The sequence below is a fragment of the Pocillopora damicornis genome, chromosome 8 (genome assembly GCF_964200805.1).
Source record: "Pocillopora damicornis chromosome 8, jaPocDami1.2, whole genome shotgun sequence".
Classification (NCBI taxonomy): Eukaryota; Metazoa; Cnidaria; class Anthozoa; order Scleractinia; family Pocilloporidae; genus Pocillopora; species Pocillopora damicornis.
In genome coordinates this window covers 9,547,110-9,569,052 of record NC_142677.1, presented here as the reverse complement: position 1 = coordinate 9,569,052, position 21,943 = coordinate 9,547,110, and the positions used below count along the sequence as shown (strand labels likewise).

The window sequence follows — 21,943 nt, the reverse complement described above, 5'->3', positions numbered from 1 at the left end:
AAAAACAGATGTTTTAACATCTCTTTAAAAAAAAAAGATTTCATATGCTATACTGAATCACATCGTTAATGGTAAGTAAATTCACAAAACAGTTGGTTCTTACTCAGAGTAGGATTTAAGATAAAACTCAAAATTTTGACTAATATCAAAAGTAGCCAATTCATCCATGCATGAGGTTTTGCAAATCTATAGTTTATAAAGTTTTCTGGTGTTTATTTCATTTTAAAATAATCTTTCTATTATAAGCTGAATGATACATACATTTAATTAATTCTTACTTATGATCTATAGGAGGATAGACGCTAAGATGACGTTACAATTACCAAATTTTTCTGCTTCTTTATTGTATAAAAAATATATTCTAAGTTGCGGTAAGTCTGTTCCTTAAAAGAAAACAGAAGATATCAAAAGTGGGAAGAAAATCACTGACACACTCGGTTGCGCCTCGGGTATCACATCTTGACGTCACGTACAACAGCGTGGAATCTGTTTGCCTTAACTGAAATCAATTTCTCTCATTTTTCTTTCCTTGGAAAATCTCACATTAAGCTGACAGTGGTGTTAGATTTTAGTCTTCGTTTCAAAGAAGGGCTTCGGGAACTGCTGAGATTTGCGTATTAAAATTCTTTGATCGGTGCACTTTTTTTAGCAACGATTCCTTTGTTCAACTTCCTGACACCAAAAATTCGTATAGCGGGCGATACACGAGTCATGAATGTGGTTCTGATAAAATTTTGGAACAAAATTGAAAAACGACTGCTGGTTTCACGAGGGTTAACCTTTGTGAGATAGGAGGGGATGAGAATATAATTAAAACAAATTTTTCGGACGTCAACATCCCATGTTAGCAAGAGCCAGAGATCCAAATACGATTTTTAACCATGAAGCTAATCCGCACAGATAAAAAAACAAGAATTTGTTTCGTGAGAAAGAAAATCGAAGACAATGGAGAAATATTCGCGGTCCCTCGATATCACTTGAATCACAAATAAGTTTGCTGCAATTTTTCTGTTGTAAAAAATTATTAAAACAAATTATTTTGCTTACTACCAATGGAGTGTTTAGCAACTCCGTGTGTGTTGTTTTTGTCGCTACATTGTTAATAAAATGATGAAAGAAAAGGCAACACTTCTCAGTAAACGTACTTCGATAAACCTCAAGCAATAATGTAAGCCTAAACGGATGTTTTTATGATGCACATTCGAAAAGGAGAATTTCATTGGAAGGCAAGATTACGTAGTCATAAGAGGCCTTGGACACAATTAAGCTTGTGACGTTTCTAAGTTTTGCGGTTAATAATATTTAAAATAGTACAAGGAAAAAAATCCTACCACGTTTTTTTGAGCTGCTAGAAGGTAGACTGTATACTCTGACAAAATATAAAGGGATTTTGATTTTTCAAGATGTTTCACCTACAGAGGAAACCCGCCTTTTGGCCATCTAGTTATAACGGCCACATTTTCGCCCTGCCAAAACAGCTATACATTTTTTAATATTAAAAAAAATCCTTGTTAATTGTGACACATAACACTTTTTTTGCACAAACTATTCATAATGTAGATGGAAAGAGGTGCACCCTAAATAACTCTCCAGGTTCATAGCTCTTTTATTCATCAGTCCAAAAATAATGAAATGAGAGGTCTCTGCTTTCATAAAAATAACAATTAATGACAAAAATCTCTCAAATAATACGGTGCAAAACCAAACTTCAGTCACATCTCTTTATTGTGTCTCCCACGGTTCGTGATCTACCTATTTGATAATCATTAATCAGCAGTTAGATGTTTTAGTTACCCCGGCATGAAAGTCACAAAATTGCTCGTAGGTTAACATTACGGCGGTAATAGGTCTCATAAGCAGCAATAAGCCGCCGGCAACCCCTGTCATTGTTGTGATATTTCCAAGAGTTACAGTAAAGAGGGAATACTTGATAACTTATAAATTTCGAAATTAATTAATCCACAACATTGAAATCAAGCCTTACGCAAAACACAATTATTTCTTCCAGGGGACTCAGTAGTTACACTACTTAATCAGCATGGGGCCTGCCAGTTTTTCAGCTACACCATCATCACCTCGCACTGCACGGACAAGTTCAATGCCGAACTCAAAGGCTGTTCCTGGTCCTCTACTAGTTACCAAGTTTCCATCTCTGACCACCCGGTCTTCAGAGTAGCTATAACCTGACAAATCAAATGACGACTTCATTAGTCTTTTTTAACAGTGTGAAAAACCAACTGAGAAGTTACAAGTGAGTTTGTCATACCTGAATAACAAGACTTATGATTACGTGTGCACATGTTGTATTTTAATTTTTTCCTTGTCTTAAATTGAAAAACACCAGCTGCACTTTTATACATAACCTGGTATACATTGCATATTACTAGTAACTAGCACTAATAAATGAATTATTTACCGTCCAATTTATCTTTCACAGATGGATGTGATGTTACAGTCTTCCCTTTTCCAATTCCATGGGCATGAAGAGCTGTTGGAGCTGAAGAGGCAAATACAACATAGTTTATCTGGAGTTTTTACTCCACATACTTTTTTAATTGTCTGAGATTACTTATTTTGGAAGGGGTGCGGGGGGGGGGGGGTGGTAAACAAAAAAAGAAGGTAAAGTCTGCTTTAGACCCTGATGACCCTCAAGAAGCTGGAGTTTGTCCTAGTTTCTGTGGCATGAGGTGACAAGGAGTACAGCTACTCCTAATCTATTGCAAGCTGCTCCCCCTGACATTTTGTTTGCCTTTCCCAAGAGGCAGTTTGCTGTACCTTGGATGGAATGGAAGGGGGGGGGGGGGGGAAGAAGAGGAAGTAGCATTGCAGTGCTGCCAGTAACCAATTTAGGCCATAGCATCTTTACTCACACAGAAAAGTGAAAAGTTCTTTTAAATTTCTTGATGTACATATTTTTGGGGTAGTAAGCCATGTTTATGCATTTATTTATACCAGGAGCCCATTATCCAGGAGCTTCCATCTTCCATACTTACCTTCTGAGTCAACCCTGTCCCATATATTTTTATTTTTAGAAGCACCTCCCATGGGGTTTTTCATGGGTGTTTACATACTAGCCAATCATTTTTTTAGGGTGTAGTGCAAACATCAGCATGTTTTCGCAGGAAATTAAAGCACCCCCCCATGTATCTCAGCTCTAAAAATAAAAAGATACAGGACAGGGTTGACTCAAGGGTACAATTGGTATGGTGGCTCCAGGTAATGGGTTCCTGTTTATACCCATCCTGTTGATTGTTTTGATAAAAATTACCTGCACATATGGCTCCAATAATTCTTCCACTTTGTTCCTGATCTTGAAGGATTTCTTTAACTTTAGAAGACTACCAAACAAGATCATCATCACCTGATAATTACTGTGTATATGCATGGCACTCAAGTGAGGGGTTATGCTATACAAATGCTGTTTAATATGTAATCCAAGTAATATTGATCAAATTGAAAGTATCTAAATGTGATTTAACACAACCAACCAAACACCTAACAGGTGAAAATACCATATTTCTGTAGGAGGGCTCTAAATCAAGCAGGTGCTTATTTAGCTAGCACAGTGATAGGACAAAAATCACAAGAACTAATAACCCAAATAAGGAAACTCTACAAGCACATGGAGATAGAAATGACTGGAACAGAAATAAAACCATTCTTCTCCACTGACTCTGCTGTATTAAAGGTTAAAAAGTTATAAATAAATTGGCAATAGAAACAGGTTTTCCTTGTATCCTTACTATTTCAAAAAGTAAGGGAGGAACAGAGGGTGGTCATTTGAGGGGGCTCTTGTGAGAAATTATGGCCTAGGGGATGGGTGTTTATTTAGGGGAGCCAGGGCCCATTAGAGAAAGGATGCTTCTTGCTTATTCAGTTTTCCTTCTGAACAGGACAACCTCCAGAATCAAAAACTGTACACAGCTATAGCTGCTTTCATTCAAATCATGATTCTTGAAATAATTCATTGAAGGCCAAGAAATGTCTGAAAATGATCACTTCACTAAGCATTTATTCTTTTACAAATACTCAAAGTATTAGGTAAATTATAAATCCTGTTACTTCCCATAGTGTGGTCAACACATAGTCCAATTTATTGCTCAATATATTTTTTCATAAATATTTGTATTCCAACATGTTACACTCTGAAGGACAGGAATGACCCTGATTTTACATCAAATGTATGGACTATTATCTAACATTATAAAATAATTCAAATAGTATGCGCGCTCTGATTGGCATGGCATTGGCATTGGCATTTGGCATTTGGCATTGGCATTGGCATTGGCATTTTACATGAGCATATGTAAACACGGTTTTCATTCCTATTTCATTAGTTATTTTATAAAAGAAATGTAAAATGGTTTCTGTGTTTACATAGCTAGATGTAAACACTTGGGAGGTTGGGAGAACACTCGATAAGCTGGAAACCACTCCGCTTCGCGTTGTGGTTTCCTACGCTTATCTCGTGTTCTCCCAACCTCCTGCGTGTTTACATCAAGCTATGTAAACACGGAAACCATTTTACATTTCTTCATTAAAGTATCAGTATCAATCTGTTGCAATGGCTATACCTCCAATATCATTTGATCATGACAAGAATAAAGGAGATAACTATCATTTAAACATTCTGTATATGCAATACTAAAGAGATGAATGTATGAGTACCTTCGCCAGATTGTTAGATCCTCCTAGTCCTCCAGGCAGAATTACAGCATCAAATGGACCCTAACAGGGTTAATACAATATAGGTTAGCAAAACACTGGTTAGGCCATTGCAAGTCTCTATGTTGACTGATGATCATTTGTCACATTCAGTGAATTACATCTTATATCATTTGATGAGCAAAATCTAGTGAGAGTATCAAAAAACTCTTGATATACAAGGTTGGAAAATGTTGCAAAAAATAACTGGCAGCTGGTGATATTAACTGTGTACTTTGTGGCTTGGCTGCATTCTCCTAACTGTTAGTTTTCCTAATTCATAAGTAACAGATGGTAAACCAGCCATCCAGCCCCTCCAAATAAAAAGCTTCTTCCTTCAAAGTTCTCGGACAACCTATGGATAAGAAGGCTGTACAACAATTATTGGTTCGATATATTAAATTTCACATGGCAACCAGGTGGATAATCAGACAAAATTTGATGCCACTACAGTTTAAAGATTTGATGAATGTAACCAAGAAATTACAATTCATAGACCCAATGTTTCGACACTCCTTTCTAGTGCCTTCATAAGGGGTCATCTAATTGCTGCAACAAGAGGTCCTTTTATAAGCTCACTAATTAGCTGCCCTTTTATCTGACAAGGTGTAAATAGGTGTCAGGTAGTGAGCCACCCTCATCATGATTTATCAGAGCATGGTTGGAGTTGATATGTCAGGCTTTCAAGCAAAGGTGCTGGTGGTAACATCAATAATTAGTGGTGATAACTTTAGACCTATCCCACCCAATTGTATGGTTGGTTTGATATGTGTACTCCAACAAAGCTGAATTTTCATTTTTCTGCAAAAGAAGACCACTTTTTGATGCTCTCTCAAACGTACCATGATCACAGTCATTGCAAGGAATAGAATAAATAGCATCAGATCACCCCTGATGAAGGCACTAGACAGGAGTGTTGAAATGTTGGGTCTATGAATTGTAACTTCTAGGTTACTAAATCTTTAAACCAGAGAAGCATCAAACCATGTCTTAAAATTAGTACCCTGCCTACCTACTGAGGGTTCGGATAGTTTTTCCTAATTTCTTTCATTTCTCTTTTCATTTGATCTCTTTCAAAGTTATCCCAATACAATGACAATAACAACTTACAAAAACATTAAAGCTAACATTTATACCTGTTTAACTGCATCCTCCAGACTCATGTCTGGTTTAACAACCACAGAGCGACTGCAAACAACTGAATCTGCACCAGTCAGACCTCCAATTACTGTTTTAACCTGCATAAGACATTGTTTTTTCCAATATAAATTGTGTAACTTCATTTCTTCTCGAAGAGGACTTTGAGAAACAGCTAAGTGCTGCTTTCATTCTGTTTTTCATGTCATCTAACAATTGATTTTTAATAAAACTTTGGGTTCTTAAAGTAATCTTCACCTCACCTCTGCTGGACTTAAATCAAACAGTAAAAACATTATTTTAAATTAACTCTGTATTCACTGTCTCACATTTCCAGAAAACAGCAAGGAAATCTAAGATGTAAATAACATATGTGGGTGAGGCTTATAGTCAAGGCTATCAGTTTCTACTTAAACTGTTGAAGCTGCTCTATTGGGCATGAGGAACAAGTTTTGGATATTAACTAGTACGTATTAATAGAGAAAGATTTGTCACAACAACTATGTTTTTACATGTATGGTTCTTGTATCTGTGCTGAATATAAGGGCAAATTCAACAAATTCTTGACAACTACACTGTCCTAATGGTCTGACAAAGGGTACAAACTTGAGAGGCCTGGTGGTCTACTACTTCTGTCATAACAGCTGCAAATGCAACAATATCGGAATCGTTGCTTCACTTAACAGTTCTATAAATCACTACCTCCCAGCCTCACCCCAGGATCCCTTAGCCCGGGAATTTTCGAAATTGTCGCCAAAATGGTTTAAATAAACCAACAAGTTCAAAGCTCGATGGCTCACTTTTCCGCGTCGAAGAACATCTGCAGTAATGACAGCTTCCATTTCTTCTGCACCTTCGGCCAAAATAAGCAGAGCGCTACCCTTCAAATTCGCCATGTTGGATGAGCACAGGTAACTAGAACCCAGTCCTCTAATTCTCAGGGAAAACAAACGACTTGGAAGCATAGCATAAACTTTCTAAAATAGGTCTCATAAAAAAGGTCTCGTCTCGAGCTTAGTCTGCGAAAAGTTATCTCCCCAGAATTAAATTTGCATGTTCGTGTCTGTGGCCTGAAAATTATTCGAGAAGTCAAACATTACCTCGTACGCCAATCAAAAGAAACATTAGAATAGTAACGTGAGGAATTGTGGGACACAACACGGTGGTAAAATTCCGGGATTGTTTTGTTTCTAAGAGGACGTAAATAATTCCTATGCAACCAAAATATTTTAGCGCGATTGTGTGAGAAATATATATTATACATGCAAGTTCTATACATGCAACACATACGCTTTCTGTGGTCAGAAATGCAGGATTTGTCGACATTTTGATCAAAGAAGCAGTCTGTAGATCAATCTTCAGCTTGAGCCATTCAAGTCAGACGACAGATCAAATACGTCAGTGGAAAATGTGGTATTACTTTGTGGCTCATTGTGCTTACCATTTTACAAGGTGGTTTCCTAAAGACGCGCGAGGAAAAGTGTAAGTAATAAGGAACTGAGGGATCATTTTTTTTTGACATCTTATGGCAGTAGTTACACTCGATAGCTCGTCTTTTAAGTTAAAACCGAAGTCAAGCTGTGCAATGGCACGAAGACCTTGCACTTAGCTGGCTGATCACACATCCTGCGGAAAAATCATGAATGTTTTCCTATCCAAGCTTTTAGGGAGTCCAAACTTTGCGACACTTCAAAGAAAAATGTCATAGATACATGCCTGTAGGTGTACATATGTTATAATAAGCTTGATGACGAGTGAATGCATGCTCCTAAAAAACTTATTACATTTATATACTCAGCAAGATATCTCACTCCTGATTGGTCCATGACAAAGGCATTAACAGTTTTTAAAGTACAATATAGTACTTCCTTGTAGCATGCTTAAAATTTAAGCTTCTAAAAATATATGAGATATGTTAATTGTTAATCTCTGAAATACCACTGAAAACATCAAACATGGTCTGTCTGTCTGTAACAATATCTGTAATAATGACTGCACAATCAAGCCACATTTTTTTCAGTTAATGGTTTGAACCCAGGGGTAACATGTGACAGTGTATTCTGATTGCCTGGGTGAGTGTGGTGAGTGTAGTCCTGAGAAGGACTGTTGTCAGTAGAAGTGACTGATATTTGGACGACCAGATCAAAATTAATCATCAGAGTAATGTAAAGAGTCTTGTCAGTCAAATATACTGATTGTAGTTGGTGTAAACTGATTGGTCAGTTCAGCTGTGATGTTATTGGTTATAAGACTCAAGCAGTGTAGTGATTGGTCAGTTTCGTTTACTCCTTAAGTTAGGTTGTTATGTTCCATTCAATTGTGGTGTCAATGAGGAGAAAAAGTCGTTTGTATGGTGCTGGTTGTAGTTGACACCTGTGGAGGGGAATCTGTTCTTTATTAGTAGACCAGCTTTCCAGTGTCAATCATTGAAAATAGTTAGTGCTGACAAGGTTAGGCATCGCATAGAGTCTCAGTCAAGTGTGGGGTTCATAAGTTGATGACCAATGATCCACATTTATTTGTTTGGAAAATAAAGTTTGGTTGAGAAATATTACCTAATATCATTTGCTCTGTTCTATTATGAACCATTTAGTGCTCAAGAAGTTAGGAGAAACGTCTGACATGTCTTTTGTTTCCCCATTAAAAGAGCAGCTGTGTCTTAAGTTATTTATTGTGGGAAATATGAAGACAAAAAGGTGTAGTAGTCAGTTAATCCCTGACTGACAAGAGCATGTGCACCTTTAAAACAAACTCGGTAATTAAAATAATTTGAATATTGAATGAATCATGGTTAAAATATTTGACTAAATTATGATCAAAACTTCCTCTCTCAACAGGAGAATCACTGTGATACTTTTTGCTCTTTCATTTATTATACCACAGCTTTATGTGGTTCAAGTGTAAGTATCAGACTCACACAAAGTTCTGAGTTAATCATCTGCTATGTGCTCATCATTGTTACTGGTATAGTTTGTCACTAATTTTCTGTTATTTGGAAATTTTCTGTCTTACAATGCAATAGTAGTTCATGCCTATTATTTGAATAAAGAAAGATGATGGACATTTGACATGTCATGCAAAATATGACTTTTAAGTGCACGTTTATCTCTTGGCCATGGCAAATGTTTTAAAAGTCTTCCTGTGGTCAGAGAAATACAGTGCGGCAAAAAAAAAATTACAACTGATTATTACCTTCTTATATCTGTATCTTTCATGAACATTTGGTAAACACTGTGTTACTGGATGCACAGCTTTGTAACATACATGTGCATGACAGGGCAAATGACAAAAGCAGAGCAACATTATCAGCTTATCCTGGTACTATGTAAACTAAATTTTGGACTTATTGTTCATCTCAACTTACTTACAACTTCAAAATTATCATTTTGTACAGTGTTTCATGTACCTTGTTGTCTCTGAATGTCAAGATGCAAGCCCTGTTGAGATTGATAATGACTAATTGTGCATTCATTTTTAAAATCAGTTTATTCACTTTACTTGTGGTGCTGATAATCTGTCTTCTGGTTGATGTAAATATTTTTTTTGCATCATGTTAGAGAGCAAACTGGTAATGGATTCTGTGATGAGCCTCTGTTAAACATCACTGTAGCAGGAATTGTTTTCACATTTGCTATGATAGGTGAGGAAATGTCAAACCTTTTGGTATATTCACAAAAGGTGTAGATTAAAAGTGAATATCTATCTTGTCCTTTTGAGAATGATTTGAGTCAGATTATTTCAGTATGAAAGAGATGAGGATTCAAGAGTTACATGCAAGGGTAATTTCTCTAGTTCAAATTTAAAAAATGATATGAATGAAAGAACTTGTAGCTGCAGAAACTGTAGAAAAAGGATGAGCAAACTAGAATTTTTCTTCCATGTCTTCAGTGCTTCCCACTTGAGGTTTATTATCATCTGAACTACAAGTCTTATGTTGTGAGCGAGACAATGTTTCATCTGATCTTTTTCCCCACAAACATATCTAATCACCAATATTATATACTGGATATTAAATCATTTAACTGCAGATAAGATCAGTTTGTTACTTGAAACCATCCACAAGTCAAATTATGACTTTATTTCATATACAATGTTAGTTGTTTAAACTAAATATAATACAGAAGACAGCGTAACGTTTTTTAGTGTTTGATACTTATTTATGTTTTTCAGCCTTCACATTTCTCTTTGCCATAATGGAACCAGTTCCTTGGCAGCTTAAAATTGCCTTTCATTTCTTTGGATTTGGTTCTCTAATCCTTGGCATGGTCCTGTTTGCCTCAACTTTAGCCACATTAGATTGTGTGAGTATTGAAATCAGAAGAAATTTTGACTTTTAACCCAAAGTTTTTACCTTATAAGTAATCTTTTGCTTATAAATATATTTTAATAAGGAAGTCAAATGAGGAGAATATACATTCACCATGTAGCATTTAGTTCCAAGTTGGTTTACTTGTTATCATTTAAGTGTGCAGTGGCAAGGAGGAAAAAATTTTTTAGGGTGGAAATTGTAGCAATTTACAAGGCTTTATATACATGCATCCTTTTGGATTTGGATAAATCATTGTGTCATATTAATTATTGTTTATATTACACATCCTAGAACTGTATGTTATTATTACCAATGTGGATTTAATCTGTTTGTTTTTCAGAAGGAGTTTTCACCTGAGTTGTATTATTTGTGTCTTTCATTAGGAATATTCTCAGTTCTTTCAACTGGTAGGCAAATGAAAATATACTTGTACATTTATGGTTTTATTTTGCACATCAAGTCTTTGGGTGGACTAACTCTAATTAGCCCCTGTATGGTGTCTTATTTTTAATTAAAAATGCTTTGACTGAAACAGGTTGGGGGAAGAATTGAAGGCTACCAGAATTATTGACTTGATTGAATGTCTGTTTATTCTGGCAGAGGTGACAACAGCAGATTTGTTTTTATAAAAAATATAGTTACAAAGGTGGGGCCAATTAGATTAAGCTCATTGAAAAGAGGTGATATACAAAATAGGTTTTAAATTGTTGCCTGCAGAGATGCATTGCTCAGCCACAAGGCACATCTGATGAGTAACATTTCAAAGTGCCCCACTTGAGAGAGCATAATAATGCAGACAGCTATCTTGTCATAATTTAAACTGAATGAAGTGTTTTACTTGTACTTTTTGGTAGGATTTCTCATCATCATGCTGCCATTCTGGTTGGTAAACTACCTTTGGCCTGACTCTGTTCTCAACCGACGAGAGAGACGTGGTGTTTGCTATGAACCTGTCAAATGTTGCACTTGTCTGTGGCATATTTAGGATGTAAACTGTACATGATGTAACTGATTCTGAACTGCCCAAAATCAAAGTTTACTTTGAGCTTTTGAAACAAAGACAATAATTTATATGCAGTGTGTTTCTCATTCAGAGTTTGCACTGATGCACAAACATTTTACCTTGAAATTCTGGTTTTCAATGAGTGATCATGTTCTAGACAAACTCTTGTCTCCAGAATGATTTTGAAGCTTTAAGTGTGACTGATATTTAATTGAATATAAATATTTATGTCTTCCAAGTACACTGAAAATTATCAAGCGTCCACATGCTGTAAATATCTTAAAATTAGCTTGAGATGCAATGTATCGCTGTATGGACTTTGACTGTAATATTTTGTTATTTAGACATATTTTCATGAAAAGGAGTTTTGTTCAAATATGGGTTGGCCGGAGCCAAGGACCACAGTTCTAATTACTCAGCATAGGGTTCTGTTGGAGCCTCCCAATATTTTAAGTTCTGGATCACATTTCCATAGCGGTATTGTACATTACACGGATACATGTAGTTTTATATAATAAGCTCAGTTATACACGCATTCTGATTGGTTCTCACTTATGATCTATTGGAGGACAGACGTATAGATGACGTCATCATTAAAACGTTTTTAATTCTTTATTACATAAAACAAATAGATTCCAAGTTGCAGTGCGTTTGTTCAGTAATAGATCACAGATGACGTCAAAATGTGGTAAGAACAAAAAAGTGGCACACTCCTTACCGACTTATATCATTTTTATAAACTGCTGCAAATGAAAGTGTCCCAAAAATAAGTGGTAACTTCAAAAACTGATTATATTGCTGAAAGTGCTCTTAGAAAATAAGCTTTGAGCTGTTTGCAGAGATGGAAAGATGTAGCATAATCATTGGCTTACCGACTGTATCGTTTTCTACTGACGTAAATATACCATTCGACGTCGAATTTCTTATTGTTGTAGATATCTCGTGCGTTATTTCTACAAGTACAGTGGAAATGAACTTGTGGTATGTTAGTATGATCGTGATTGGATTGTAGAGATTTACAGGTCGTAATGTAATCAGGGAAAACGAAAATTGGATCAATGTATCAAGTTTTCATTGTAGAATGTACATTGCTTTCTGTTGTTTCAATAAAGCTTCAGACGTATTTTCGCCATCAAGAATGCAGGAAATCGTGTGAGAGATGAGTCGGAAAGAAAAATGAAAAGCTGCACTCGACTGGTTATCTCACGCTCATTTCCTTTCCGCCTGCACTCACTGGGTTCTGCGGAGACAACATTAAGAGACTCTGCAAAGGAGTGAGATCTTGGCTCTCCTTCGGAATATCAGTTCTTTCTAAAAGACTTCTTCGCAAAATTGTTGTACTGTTTCAGCGAAGATCTGGTAAAACTTAAACAGTGGGAACTATAAAACTTGTAAACGATGGTCACGAACTTGCAAAGAAAATAGAGTTCAAGAAGGCGGACTCGAGGTATTGTCGTTAAGGTACTCTAGGAAAAATCGACTTAATGCACGAAAGGAAGTGTTAAATTTTGGTGAAATCATAACGAAAGGCGAATATTTTCTGGGTGTGAGTCCTGGGCGTAAGCTTAAACCGATCTGAGGTACCAAGAGATGTGTTTTCCATTGAATTCTCAGTCGTTATAATTGACCTAAGTGAAAGTAATTGCGTATTCCATATTTCAGATATCTCGGAGAAAGACGTCAATACGTCACCGGAAAGGCAGTTATCTCGGTTTCTAAATAACTGCTTCAAATACATCCACTGGAAGAGAAAGTCAGTATGCGCTGATCAAAACTAATGATAACCAACGATGACTTTGCCGTGAACTCAACAGTACTAACTCACTCAAAGTAGTAGTAGAAACTATTCGTGAATGAACGCAATCATCAGAGAGTGGTCATACATCCGTCGGATTATCTGGATGAACTTGAGGCAATATTCCTTTTAATTCCCAAAAACAAGTTAAATTAATAACCAAACACTTGAGAGAATAGGCTGTTGGCCTTTAGAAGCTTATTCCCTAATGCCCGTAAACTACGGTTAAAAATCACTCAAGTGAGACCAGAGAATCTCCGGACGAAAAAAAATTTTTGCGTAGGGTCCGTAGGGGTAAATGTCCACAAACGTAACCGAGAACGTGTAAATACTGCAGTTGAGGATGTAACTTCCTTTGGATTGCCAAATTTGTCTGGACTACAAGATACAAATAGAAGATGGAGAGTTGCATGTTTCATCGTTCTTTGATGTTCCTGTAACTCAAAAACGAGTTCGGTGCCCGCCATTTTTTATCAATGCATTGCAATCAGCATATCAACATTCATCTTTTAACCATGTTTTTCAATTAATTCTTTCACATGCGGTTGAGAGCCGTTACATTGTCTAAAATTAAGGTGGTTCTGTGCTGTAGGAACAGTTTTTTAAAACAACTTTGGATGAAGATATCGGGGTCATCAAAATCGTTTTTCGAAGTCCATTCAACTAAAGCAAGAGGCTGTAGTGTTGCTTATTTAACCTCAGTTACTAAAAACACGATAACTTACAAGGAAACAAACAAAACATTCTGAAAGCCACGCTCCATTAAAACATTGAAGCTGAAAAAAGAAAAAAAGGAAAACAAGAGGCTTGGGCGCCATTTCGAGGATTTATAGTATCTCCTTGAACCTTGACCTCCAAAAGAACTTGAAGGTCAAAGTTCAGGTCATCATGGCTTCAACTATGCTCAAGTTGAGGGTGTATAAATCTAACTCGATACCGCAGTTTCCGACGAGTCGGCGACAAGGCATACTAAGGTCATTGGGCTGACAAGTTGAAAACATACAGCTCAGTAAAGAGACCTTTTCCAAATCCAAAAGGATAAATAGGACTTGCATGAACTAAGCGGGTAGTTTCTTTTATGACATTGTTTCAGGAGTAATTCCACTTTTTTTTTTGGATAAAATTTTTCGCTCTAGTTCATTCAGGTTTCTTCTTTTATAACTGATTTAAAGTGTTGTAACGGTTTTCCACCCTGATAATTATCAAGCAATTTGTGCGGATTACCAAGGTGCTTGGAAATTCTCTAACGAGGGAAAACTTTGACCAGACTTGAATCCGTGTAATCTCGCTGTGGTCTTACAACAAATATTTGCGACGTATCAAAAGTTTTCTCAATTTTGGAGTTCAATTTTTTCAACAACTAGCCAGCTAAATATCATTGAGGTTTGTGCGATTGCGTGTGATCGGAACACCTACTCTTGCGTAGGCTCTCTCTCTGCCTTGATCCGAATCCCGAGCAGTGCACTTTCGCTTCTGGGACATGGTAGGCAATGGGAATTGTTTGTTATCTTTGCAAAGATTGATCCACTGAATCTTAACGTAAGAGTCTTATCGATACATCGACTATTGGATGGAATGAGAAGGAAAACTTCCCAGCACGGGTTATTGTTTTCCAGATTGCATATGAATAATTATATTTTGATCTCTATATCAATTGCAATTTCTCGAAGTTTAACACTCCACAGCAAACGACATTTTGAGCTAACTCATCACAAGAACAACAACAAAAATACGGCAGCACTCGCTAAACTTCAGGTAAACTAATTATATTTTCTCTACATCAATTGTAATTACTTGAAGTTTATCAAAGGTTTATAATTCCTTCGCAATGACACCTAAGCAAATCTTGAGTTTTGAATATTTTCAAAGAATTATCCGGAATACTGACTAGTGGACTCTGGTCGACTTGGTCAATAACGCCTGCAAAAGAAGAGAGAATTTTATAGCTGTTAATTAAGGACTGACAAAACTCACGCAACAAATTCTAAATACTTTCAGTGGTCGTCAGAGTGTTGTTTACTGCACAGTTTTTTATTTTACAAACCCTTTTACAGTTTCCCCCACCTACACATTTCTTTGTCAGATGAAAGATTTTCCCTTCGGATTTTCCTAGATTTCAATCAATATCCGCCATTGTACTCTGATCGGAAATAGCTCTTCCGATTCCATTGAATACCAGTAATTACAACAATAAAACTGAGTTCATTCATTCAAAGGAAACACAAGCTGTTTGCCACGAATTCGCACTCCGCCGGCGTGAATCCCGTACATCTTGAGTTGATCACGCGATACTACTCATTTATTAATCTATATATCTTTCACTGCCTCTTATTCTTTTGTTTGTTTGTTTGTTTGTTTGTTTTAATTTTTTTCCAGATTTCTGTGGGTTCTCTAATATAGTGGAGAGAAATATCAAAATAAAACCGCATTTTATACTTGGGCGACATAGATAAGTACTGTGCCATCGATTAAGGTACCGATTCTATGTAAGAAATCTCTCTACCATTCCTCTCCCTTAGAAATATTTCACCACGAGATACTTCCACCTTTTCCAAGCTGATATGAGGTAAGACTTCACAAAACAGCTAGGAATTTGAAAACGCTAAACATTCTAATCAATTGTCTTTAAAAATACAACACGACGTGAATTTTCTTTTAGGGCTCAAAAACCAAGTACTGCTATGTACTCATAAGTTAGTGTATTACCTGATACAACTTAACGTGAAGAACAGTTCCGAAACCTGACCCAGCGAAGTCTTTTACACATTTGGTTATAGCTTCGCTTAGGAAACTTTCTTCTCCGTAATTCTCTGAGGTCGAAAGAGGTTTCGTGATTCAGTTCTTGACTTACTGAAGCTTCTTGCTCGAGGCATAAAGCCAATAGAACAAAAGAAGCGAGGAAACAAAGGACGATAAATTTATATTGGAACATCTTCTGTTTGGCCTCGGGTGTAACGAAACTTGTTCGACTACGCTGATGATTTGAGTAACTCCTGCAGTCCCATTAAATAGCTTGTTTCAGGACAGCCTGTGAAAACACAGCTGCCAAGTGCTATTTATTTTTTTTCTTCTTCAAACACTGTCATTGGAAAACGAAAGCGTCTTTTCAAGATGAAAAGCACTAAAACGGTTAAAATAACTAATTTATAATTTACTCGGTAGATCCGACCGTCAATTAATAGCAACATTGTTAAAACACAAGTTTCCTTTAATTTAAAAGGTTTTACCACTCGTTTTTTACAAGTGGCAGGCCGGATATTGTCATGTGTTCAATTTTTACCTGAAATTATCCCATACGGCGCTAAAGTGGTTCTTAAATTTACATTGACTTCTTACTATTTTTTTTATCGTGTGTAGTGATCTCCATTTCGTAGCTGTAGGAAAGAACAACGTCTGGGCTCCAGTTGCTCAAATTGCTATCAGCGGATTAGTTTTCATAAATGCTCTGCGCTATCCGCCGAATAAAGATTTATATCAAGGATAGGGTTATCCACCCTTCGAATATCCAGGGCCTGATGGATAATCGAATAGCGAACAGTAGGAGTTCTATAGGACACATTTCTAGAGCAAGTTGTGACTCAAGTGGTGAAGTAAGTTTATTACTTTGTCAGGTAATATCCTTCCCAAGCCACCCCCTCGATTAAGTGATAGCGTGGGGTTGACCTGACCTGGGGAGACTTAAAAAGGTTTCGCCATTTTAAACACTCAGTAGTTCTGTGGTGGATAGATTATACTAGAAATATTGCTAAATTTACTTTGTGTGAACAAGAGCCTGGAAGATCCCTTAAGCTAGCCAACTTTTGTATTACTTCCTGTCTCTTAATGACTCAAAAACCTAAGCGAAAAACTATCGAATTGTTCGTAGCAAAGAAGTCTAACCGTCCACCAGCTGTAATTTGATAACATATGCGCTGGAATAGCAAACTTCCGCACACAGGTGCAAAATTAAAACCACAAGGCATAAGACTGCAAATCTAAAGAACCCAAAAAATCACCATGTTCTATAAACTCAAATCACCTTTTTTTTCACTGCACTTGTAAAAGCTTTCTAAATAGTCCGTGTTCGTGTATCTGTGTATCTATTATTATTGTTTGTTACACTGCTGCACTAAGTTACCTCGAACTTTAATGATCTTAAATCACTTTTATTTCGAGGAAATTAATCTTTTTACAAAGTGTTCCGGATGATTATTTCCGCTCACGAAAATTAGACATAGCAAGGTGGTTTAGGAAAGTTTGGCAAGATTTACTTAGGGCGCCGGCCTGAAAGCAACTCAAGTTTCTTGATTGCTGTACAAATACCGATTCCAAAAGGGTCCTTATCCGATCGGGACAGTTTAAAGTATGAATATGGCGAAACAAATTTACAGGGTCGTCCAAACGACTCTGGTGCCATTTTGACACGAACACTGCCTTTGGTGAAGTGTTGTTCTTTGTCTGTCAGTTCTTAACCGTCTCCCTCGGTGTCTATTGAGTGGCGTCAGTCTCAGTTTTCACCCGTCTCCTTCCCATTTCTTTCGTAATACATTATGACATCCATTTAAGTGTTATTCAGACATGATTCAATTCAAAACCGCTTTTAATAGCAGAAAACCATAATTCATTAGTTTAACGAAACAGAAGAACATCAAAGCTCACCGCAATAAAGGCAAAAGCAAAAAAAGTACGAGTACGTAAGTAGAACGATTCTTTACTGGTGAATAATAATCAGTAGCCTTAATTGGTTTCAATCCTCGTCTTAGAACCAGACCTGCTGCCCCAGTAAAATTTAGTGAAATAAAACATAATATGTGATGTGGTAATAATTCTGCTGTTGAAGCAGAAAAAGTTAACCTCCAGGATTGCGTGTTTTACAGAACTAAACCAGAATATGATACAAATATCACGATTCCTTTTGTCCCTCATTTCCATTTTAAAAACAATTATATCGAATTGACTAAGTTGTAGGAAGTACCAGTTATCAAATGAACTATCGTAGTAAGAAGGCTGTAATGATGTCCACCCGAATTGATCTACTTATAGAAAATCCAGTCCTTTTCAGAAGTTTAGCAAAAGCAGATTGAAGGTTTGGGGGGAGGGGAGGTTAGGTAGTCCAACGTTGTTGACAGAGAGTCATGTTTTAAAGTTATTTACATCGTAAAAATATAATTTGAAATTTATGTCGCAGTTCGCTCTAAGGTGGAACGTGTTCCTAAATTAATCAAAATGGCTACTGAGTCAAGAGAGACGTGAGGCACAGACCCGCATATTCATGTCACGTAGTGTTGGACTGTACGTCACCTAACTTAGCCATGACAATATGTTTGATTCAGGGTCGTGTTCTACACCTACTGATGTCAAAATTCGACTCCTGTGACGAGGGAAAGAATAATTTTATATTTTCTACTCTTTTCGACGCTTTGTGATTGGTCAAGAAACTCGCCCTACTTCCCCAGCCAGTCAAATGCAAGTCTAAAATAGAGCGAAAATTATCCCCTTCATTCCCTATGACTGCTGTAAGTTTTACGTCTCCTCAGAGCGTGCTTTTCAGCGGATTTCTGTCCAGTTACGAGTGGGCCGAAAACTCGAGAAAAATTATTAGTTTCGCTTCCAAAATGCACCGCGCAGTAAAACTGAATATCTCAACTGTTTTCTCGAGATAACCAAATAGATATCTGTGCATATTATCAAAGTGTCGGCTTAGAATCTGTAGACACATGGAGAAGAAGTTAACCAGTCCATTGAATAAATCTTAAGCGGAAGATAAGCCTGTATCGCTCACAAAGAAATCAGAAACTGAAATAGATTGTAACAATTTATTTTTTAATCAGTAACGTCTGGATTACTAGGAGAAAAGTTAGCTTAACATAAGATTGAGAAATGGCAACCTTACTTCTTAGTTGTTTCACACTCATTTTATCGCTTTACATAATTATCATTATTTGAGACAGCATTCTATTTTACATTTAAGCATATATTATTCAATTCATACTCTACTACTCATGTGTTATATTTCTCCAAATGTTCTATATCCATACTTCTTTGCGGCAGAAAAAGTCTTTAGTTATTCATAGTAGTCAGCATCTTGAAGTACGCTGTTGTCTGTACTGTCTGAACGAGCCTGTTGTAAAATAATATAAAAGCACGTTAGTATTAATAGTAATCCCGGCATGTTTAATCGTTCCAAATATCTAAAAAAGTTCCTAACACCAAATGTTATTGTGACCGTTTTGCTCTCACTTCTTAATTCATGGCAGGAAGGTCTGCGGTTTGCGATAACTGCACCTACGTTACTTTTTATCTAATTGGTATGCTTCGCAATGTTCGCGAAATTTCTCATCCCACGCAGAGCATTCACGATAAATAAATTTCAAGTTTTTCTTGTTAACCAAAGAAGACCTACTTGTCTGCTGTCATAGCTGCGTTTCTTTCCATTGAAGCAGTTCGAGTTTCTTCGAGTCCAAACAAGACAGTTTGGATCAAACATGCTCCTCAGCTGCTGCCGTTGACGCCACTCCTTAACTCTGTCAGCAACGTAGTCTTGAGATTCATCTTCGAAGTCTTTAAACTTCTCATACTCTTCTCCTCGAGATGTAGCCAAGAATAAAAGTACCGTGGCCAGAGGCAGCACAAAAAGTGTCTTCATTTTACTTGTGTGTATTTTGTTATACGACTCAGTGGGAATTGAGGCGTGTGAGGCGGCCGCGGATCTAAAATGAGGACGGTGATTTGCCGAAGAAGTTTTATAACTGATTCGTTGTTTTAACCCCGCCCTAAACGACCATAGGGGCTTTGAACACCTTAATGTGGCAGTTCTAATAACGACTAGTGCTCTGAGTAATTAAATTCAATCAAAAGCTTTGTGGTTTTTTTCTTTTTTTTTTTTTTGAATAGAAAATCGCTGTGGCCAAACAGTTTCGACTTCCTTTATTCTTTGCAGTTTTTCGACTAATTGGAAATTTAATCCAAGCAGATGCTGCACAGATTTCATTGAAGACGCCTTTTCTTCTTTATTCACCGTTTGGGAGGTTTCTAAGTTGTTTTTCAACCAGACGTTTCGTCTATTTTGATGATTTTCAGGAAACGAAACGAACCATAATAAATTCAAGCTTCCTTTTTCGGTTTTTTTCGATAAGTTAATTTAACATCTGTTTATAAGATGAGCGAGTAATTAGTGACCAAAGTGAATTGACATTGTACGACCTCCCTGAATAGCAATATTCTCTCCGCTTGATACAAAGTAAACACTTTGAATTTGTATTTCTTTCTTTTATTAACCTAAGCACTCTGAAGAAATGTTTTGCTTTTATAAATTGCCGCAAGCAATATAATTAAATCGGCTACAGCCAAAAGGACGTTTTTTCGCTTTTGAAGACCGAAAAGCAACCCTCTGTGTAGCAATTCTAGTTTCTTTTTGAAATACATATACTATGCGTCTCGTGCAGGGAAGTTTTGAATCAGCCGAACACATCTGTGGATATGGATTCGGCAATGGCTCCTTGTTTTTAACTTTCTAAACCAAATTCAAAACCTTTCGTACATTAAAATTCCCTATTTCATTCACACAAACGGTTCTGTCATCCTAAACACACTAAGAAGAACTATCTTTAGAAAGTTGGCTCAACTGTAACTCAGTTTGCGAACAAAATGCACTGAAAATAAGCAAACATCTAACAAAGGCTTACTGGGACAAAAATTGACATTAATTATTCTGCCTAATGACTTAAACCTACAGGAACACACCAGAAAGATATAGACTGTTTCTCCAGATGTTTCTCCTTCATGACAAGGTCATCTAAACAAGTTCAGGTTGCTTATTGTTCGAACGGCAAGGTACGTTAATACCAGCGAAATGGTGGCTCTGTGTAATACACCGCTCAGGTGAAGTCAGCTCAAAACTGTCTATTTGAAGTGAAACTTTAGCTGCACCGTGGAGTTTTCTGTCTTAAAAAATGTTCTACTAGACAGGATATTATCTTTAATTAGTATATACCACATAGATGAACATTACTTTTCGCGTGCGCTGATTGGCGATTTTCGAAGTGGTCAGCAAGAACTGCTCACCTCCGAAGAAACAAAATTGCGCGTCAAGAGTTTGATTTCCAACTATTTTACAGTATATTGACAGAAATAAACTCATTCCTTCGGTTTTTGCGATACATATATACTAAAACAATTGTTCACGTCAGTGTCGGGGAAAGCGGTGGATATTTACCAAGTCGCGAACCCACGACTATTCACCTCCACGTCGGGGAATAATTTTTTATTGTACCAAGTTTATTTGGTGAGTGAAAACCTCAACATAATTACAACGAAAACCTTAATTTTTGTCTTACAGAGACAAAAATGAATAACCTTTCCATAAGGGTTGACATTCTGGTAAACAGAAATGGAGTTTTTACAACAAAGAGCTGAGATTTACAGGTTTGATTGTCACACTACACTGAGAGCCCGTTAGGGCCCAATCACATTCTCTAGATATACTTTCGCGTACCACCTGGTAAAAAAAAAAGGAAAAAAGTAACGACCGATATCATCTACAGAATTTAAAATTCAACCTCACTGTAAGAGAACATGCTCATGAAAGCAGCGCTGATTTAAAAATATTGCACTTGGTCAGAAAAGAAAGCAAACGGTGACAATGCAAGCATATTTAGTGTCAGTGGGTGATCTTTTAACGTAGAACTTCCTTTTTCAGAACTTTAATTGCTTTCCACCCTCGCTTCGAGGCATTTTCTTGATGAATTATTTTAATTGCTTTAACCGAAGAATGACATGGAGTTTTCTTCGTCATCAAAAGATTTCTATCATAGCTACTTGGCTGCAATGGATAACAAATCTTCAATTGGTTTTTTCGAGGAAGATTGAAAACACACAAAAAAAATATTTGCTTTGTGTAGTGGCGGAGATTTCGCAGCTGTTTCTGCCATGTCCATCACGGATGATCTTTGTCACAAGGGGAAATAGTCAAATAGTTGTATCAACAACAGAACCTGTTACCAACTGGGCACGGTCT

At 36.8% G+C, this 21,943-nt stretch overlaps 2 protein-coding genes and 2 long non-coding RNA genes across 7 annotated transcripts; 1 reads left to right on the top strand and 3 right to left on the bottom strand.

Annotated features, from left to right (window-relative positions):
• Positions 1-1,582: 1,582 nt before the first annotated feature.
• LOC113669128 (protein/nucleic acid deglycase DJ-1) lies at positions 1,583-6,972 on the bottom strand. 3 transcript variants are annotated; one of them, XM_089180229.1, is made up of 7 exons: positions 6,642-6,953; positions 6,354-6,464; positions 5,841-5,942; positions 4,669-4,728; positions 3,269-3,361; positions 2,417-2,497; positions 1,583-2,183 (listed from the first exon to the last, which is right to left on the bottom strand). In XM_089180229.1, exons 1-6 carry the CDS (start codon positions 6,804-6,806, stop codon positions 2,450-2,452), a joined length of 579 nt encoding a protein of 192 aa, XP_089036355.1. In that variant the 5' UTR covers positions 6,807-6,953; the 3' UTR covers positions 1,583-2,183; positions 2,417-2,449. The 3 variants fall into 3 exon arrangements, with proteins under 3 accessions (XP_089036355.1, XP_089036354.1, XP_027040927.2); XM_089180228.1 differs by having other exon boundaries at positions 3,269-3,338; positions 6,642-6,940; XM_027185126.2 differs by lacking the exon at positions 6,354-6,464 and having other exon boundaries at positions 1,708-2,183; positions 3,269-3,338; positions 6,642-6,972.
• Positions 6,973-6,980: 8 nt separating this feature from the next.
• Positions 6,981-12,289, top strand: LOC113669126 (uncharacterized). 2 transcript variants are annotated; one of them, XM_027185124.2, is made up of 6 exons: positions 6,981-7,323; positions 8,679-8,741; positions 9,399-9,481; positions 10,012-10,142; positions 10,491-10,557; positions 11,005-12,289. In XM_027185124.2, exons 1-6 carry the CDS (start codon positions 7,250-7,252, stop codon positions 11,133-11,135), a joined length of 549 nt encoding a protein of 182 aa, XP_027040925.1. In that variant the 5' UTR covers positions 6,981-7,249; the 3' UTR covers positions 11,136-12,289. The 2 variants fall into 2 exon arrangements, with proteins under 2 accessions (XP_027040925.1, XP_027040926.1); XM_027185125.2 differs by having other exon boundaries at positions 6,986-7,323; positions 10,494-10,557.
• Positions 12,290-14,698: 2,409 nt separating this feature from the next.
• Positions 14,699-15,978, bottom strand: LOC113669141 (uncharacterized). The gene is made up of 2 exons (XR_003446065.2): positions 15,655-15,978; positions 14,699-14,868 (listed from the first exon to the last, which is right to left on the bottom strand). It is a non-coding gene; the product is annotated as an uncharacterized LOC113669141 (long non-coding RNA).
• A 2,751-nt stretch (positions 15,979-18,729) lies between these two features.
• LOC149041290 (uncharacterized) lies at positions 18,730-19,943 on the bottom strand. Its single transcript, XR_016179107.1, has 2 exons — positions 19,331-19,943; positions 18,730-19,048 (listed from the first exon to the last, which is right to left on the bottom strand). It is a non-coding gene; the product is annotated as an uncharacterized LOC149041290 (long non-coding RNA).
• Between the last annotated feature and the right edge of the window lie 2,000 nt (positions 19,944-21,943).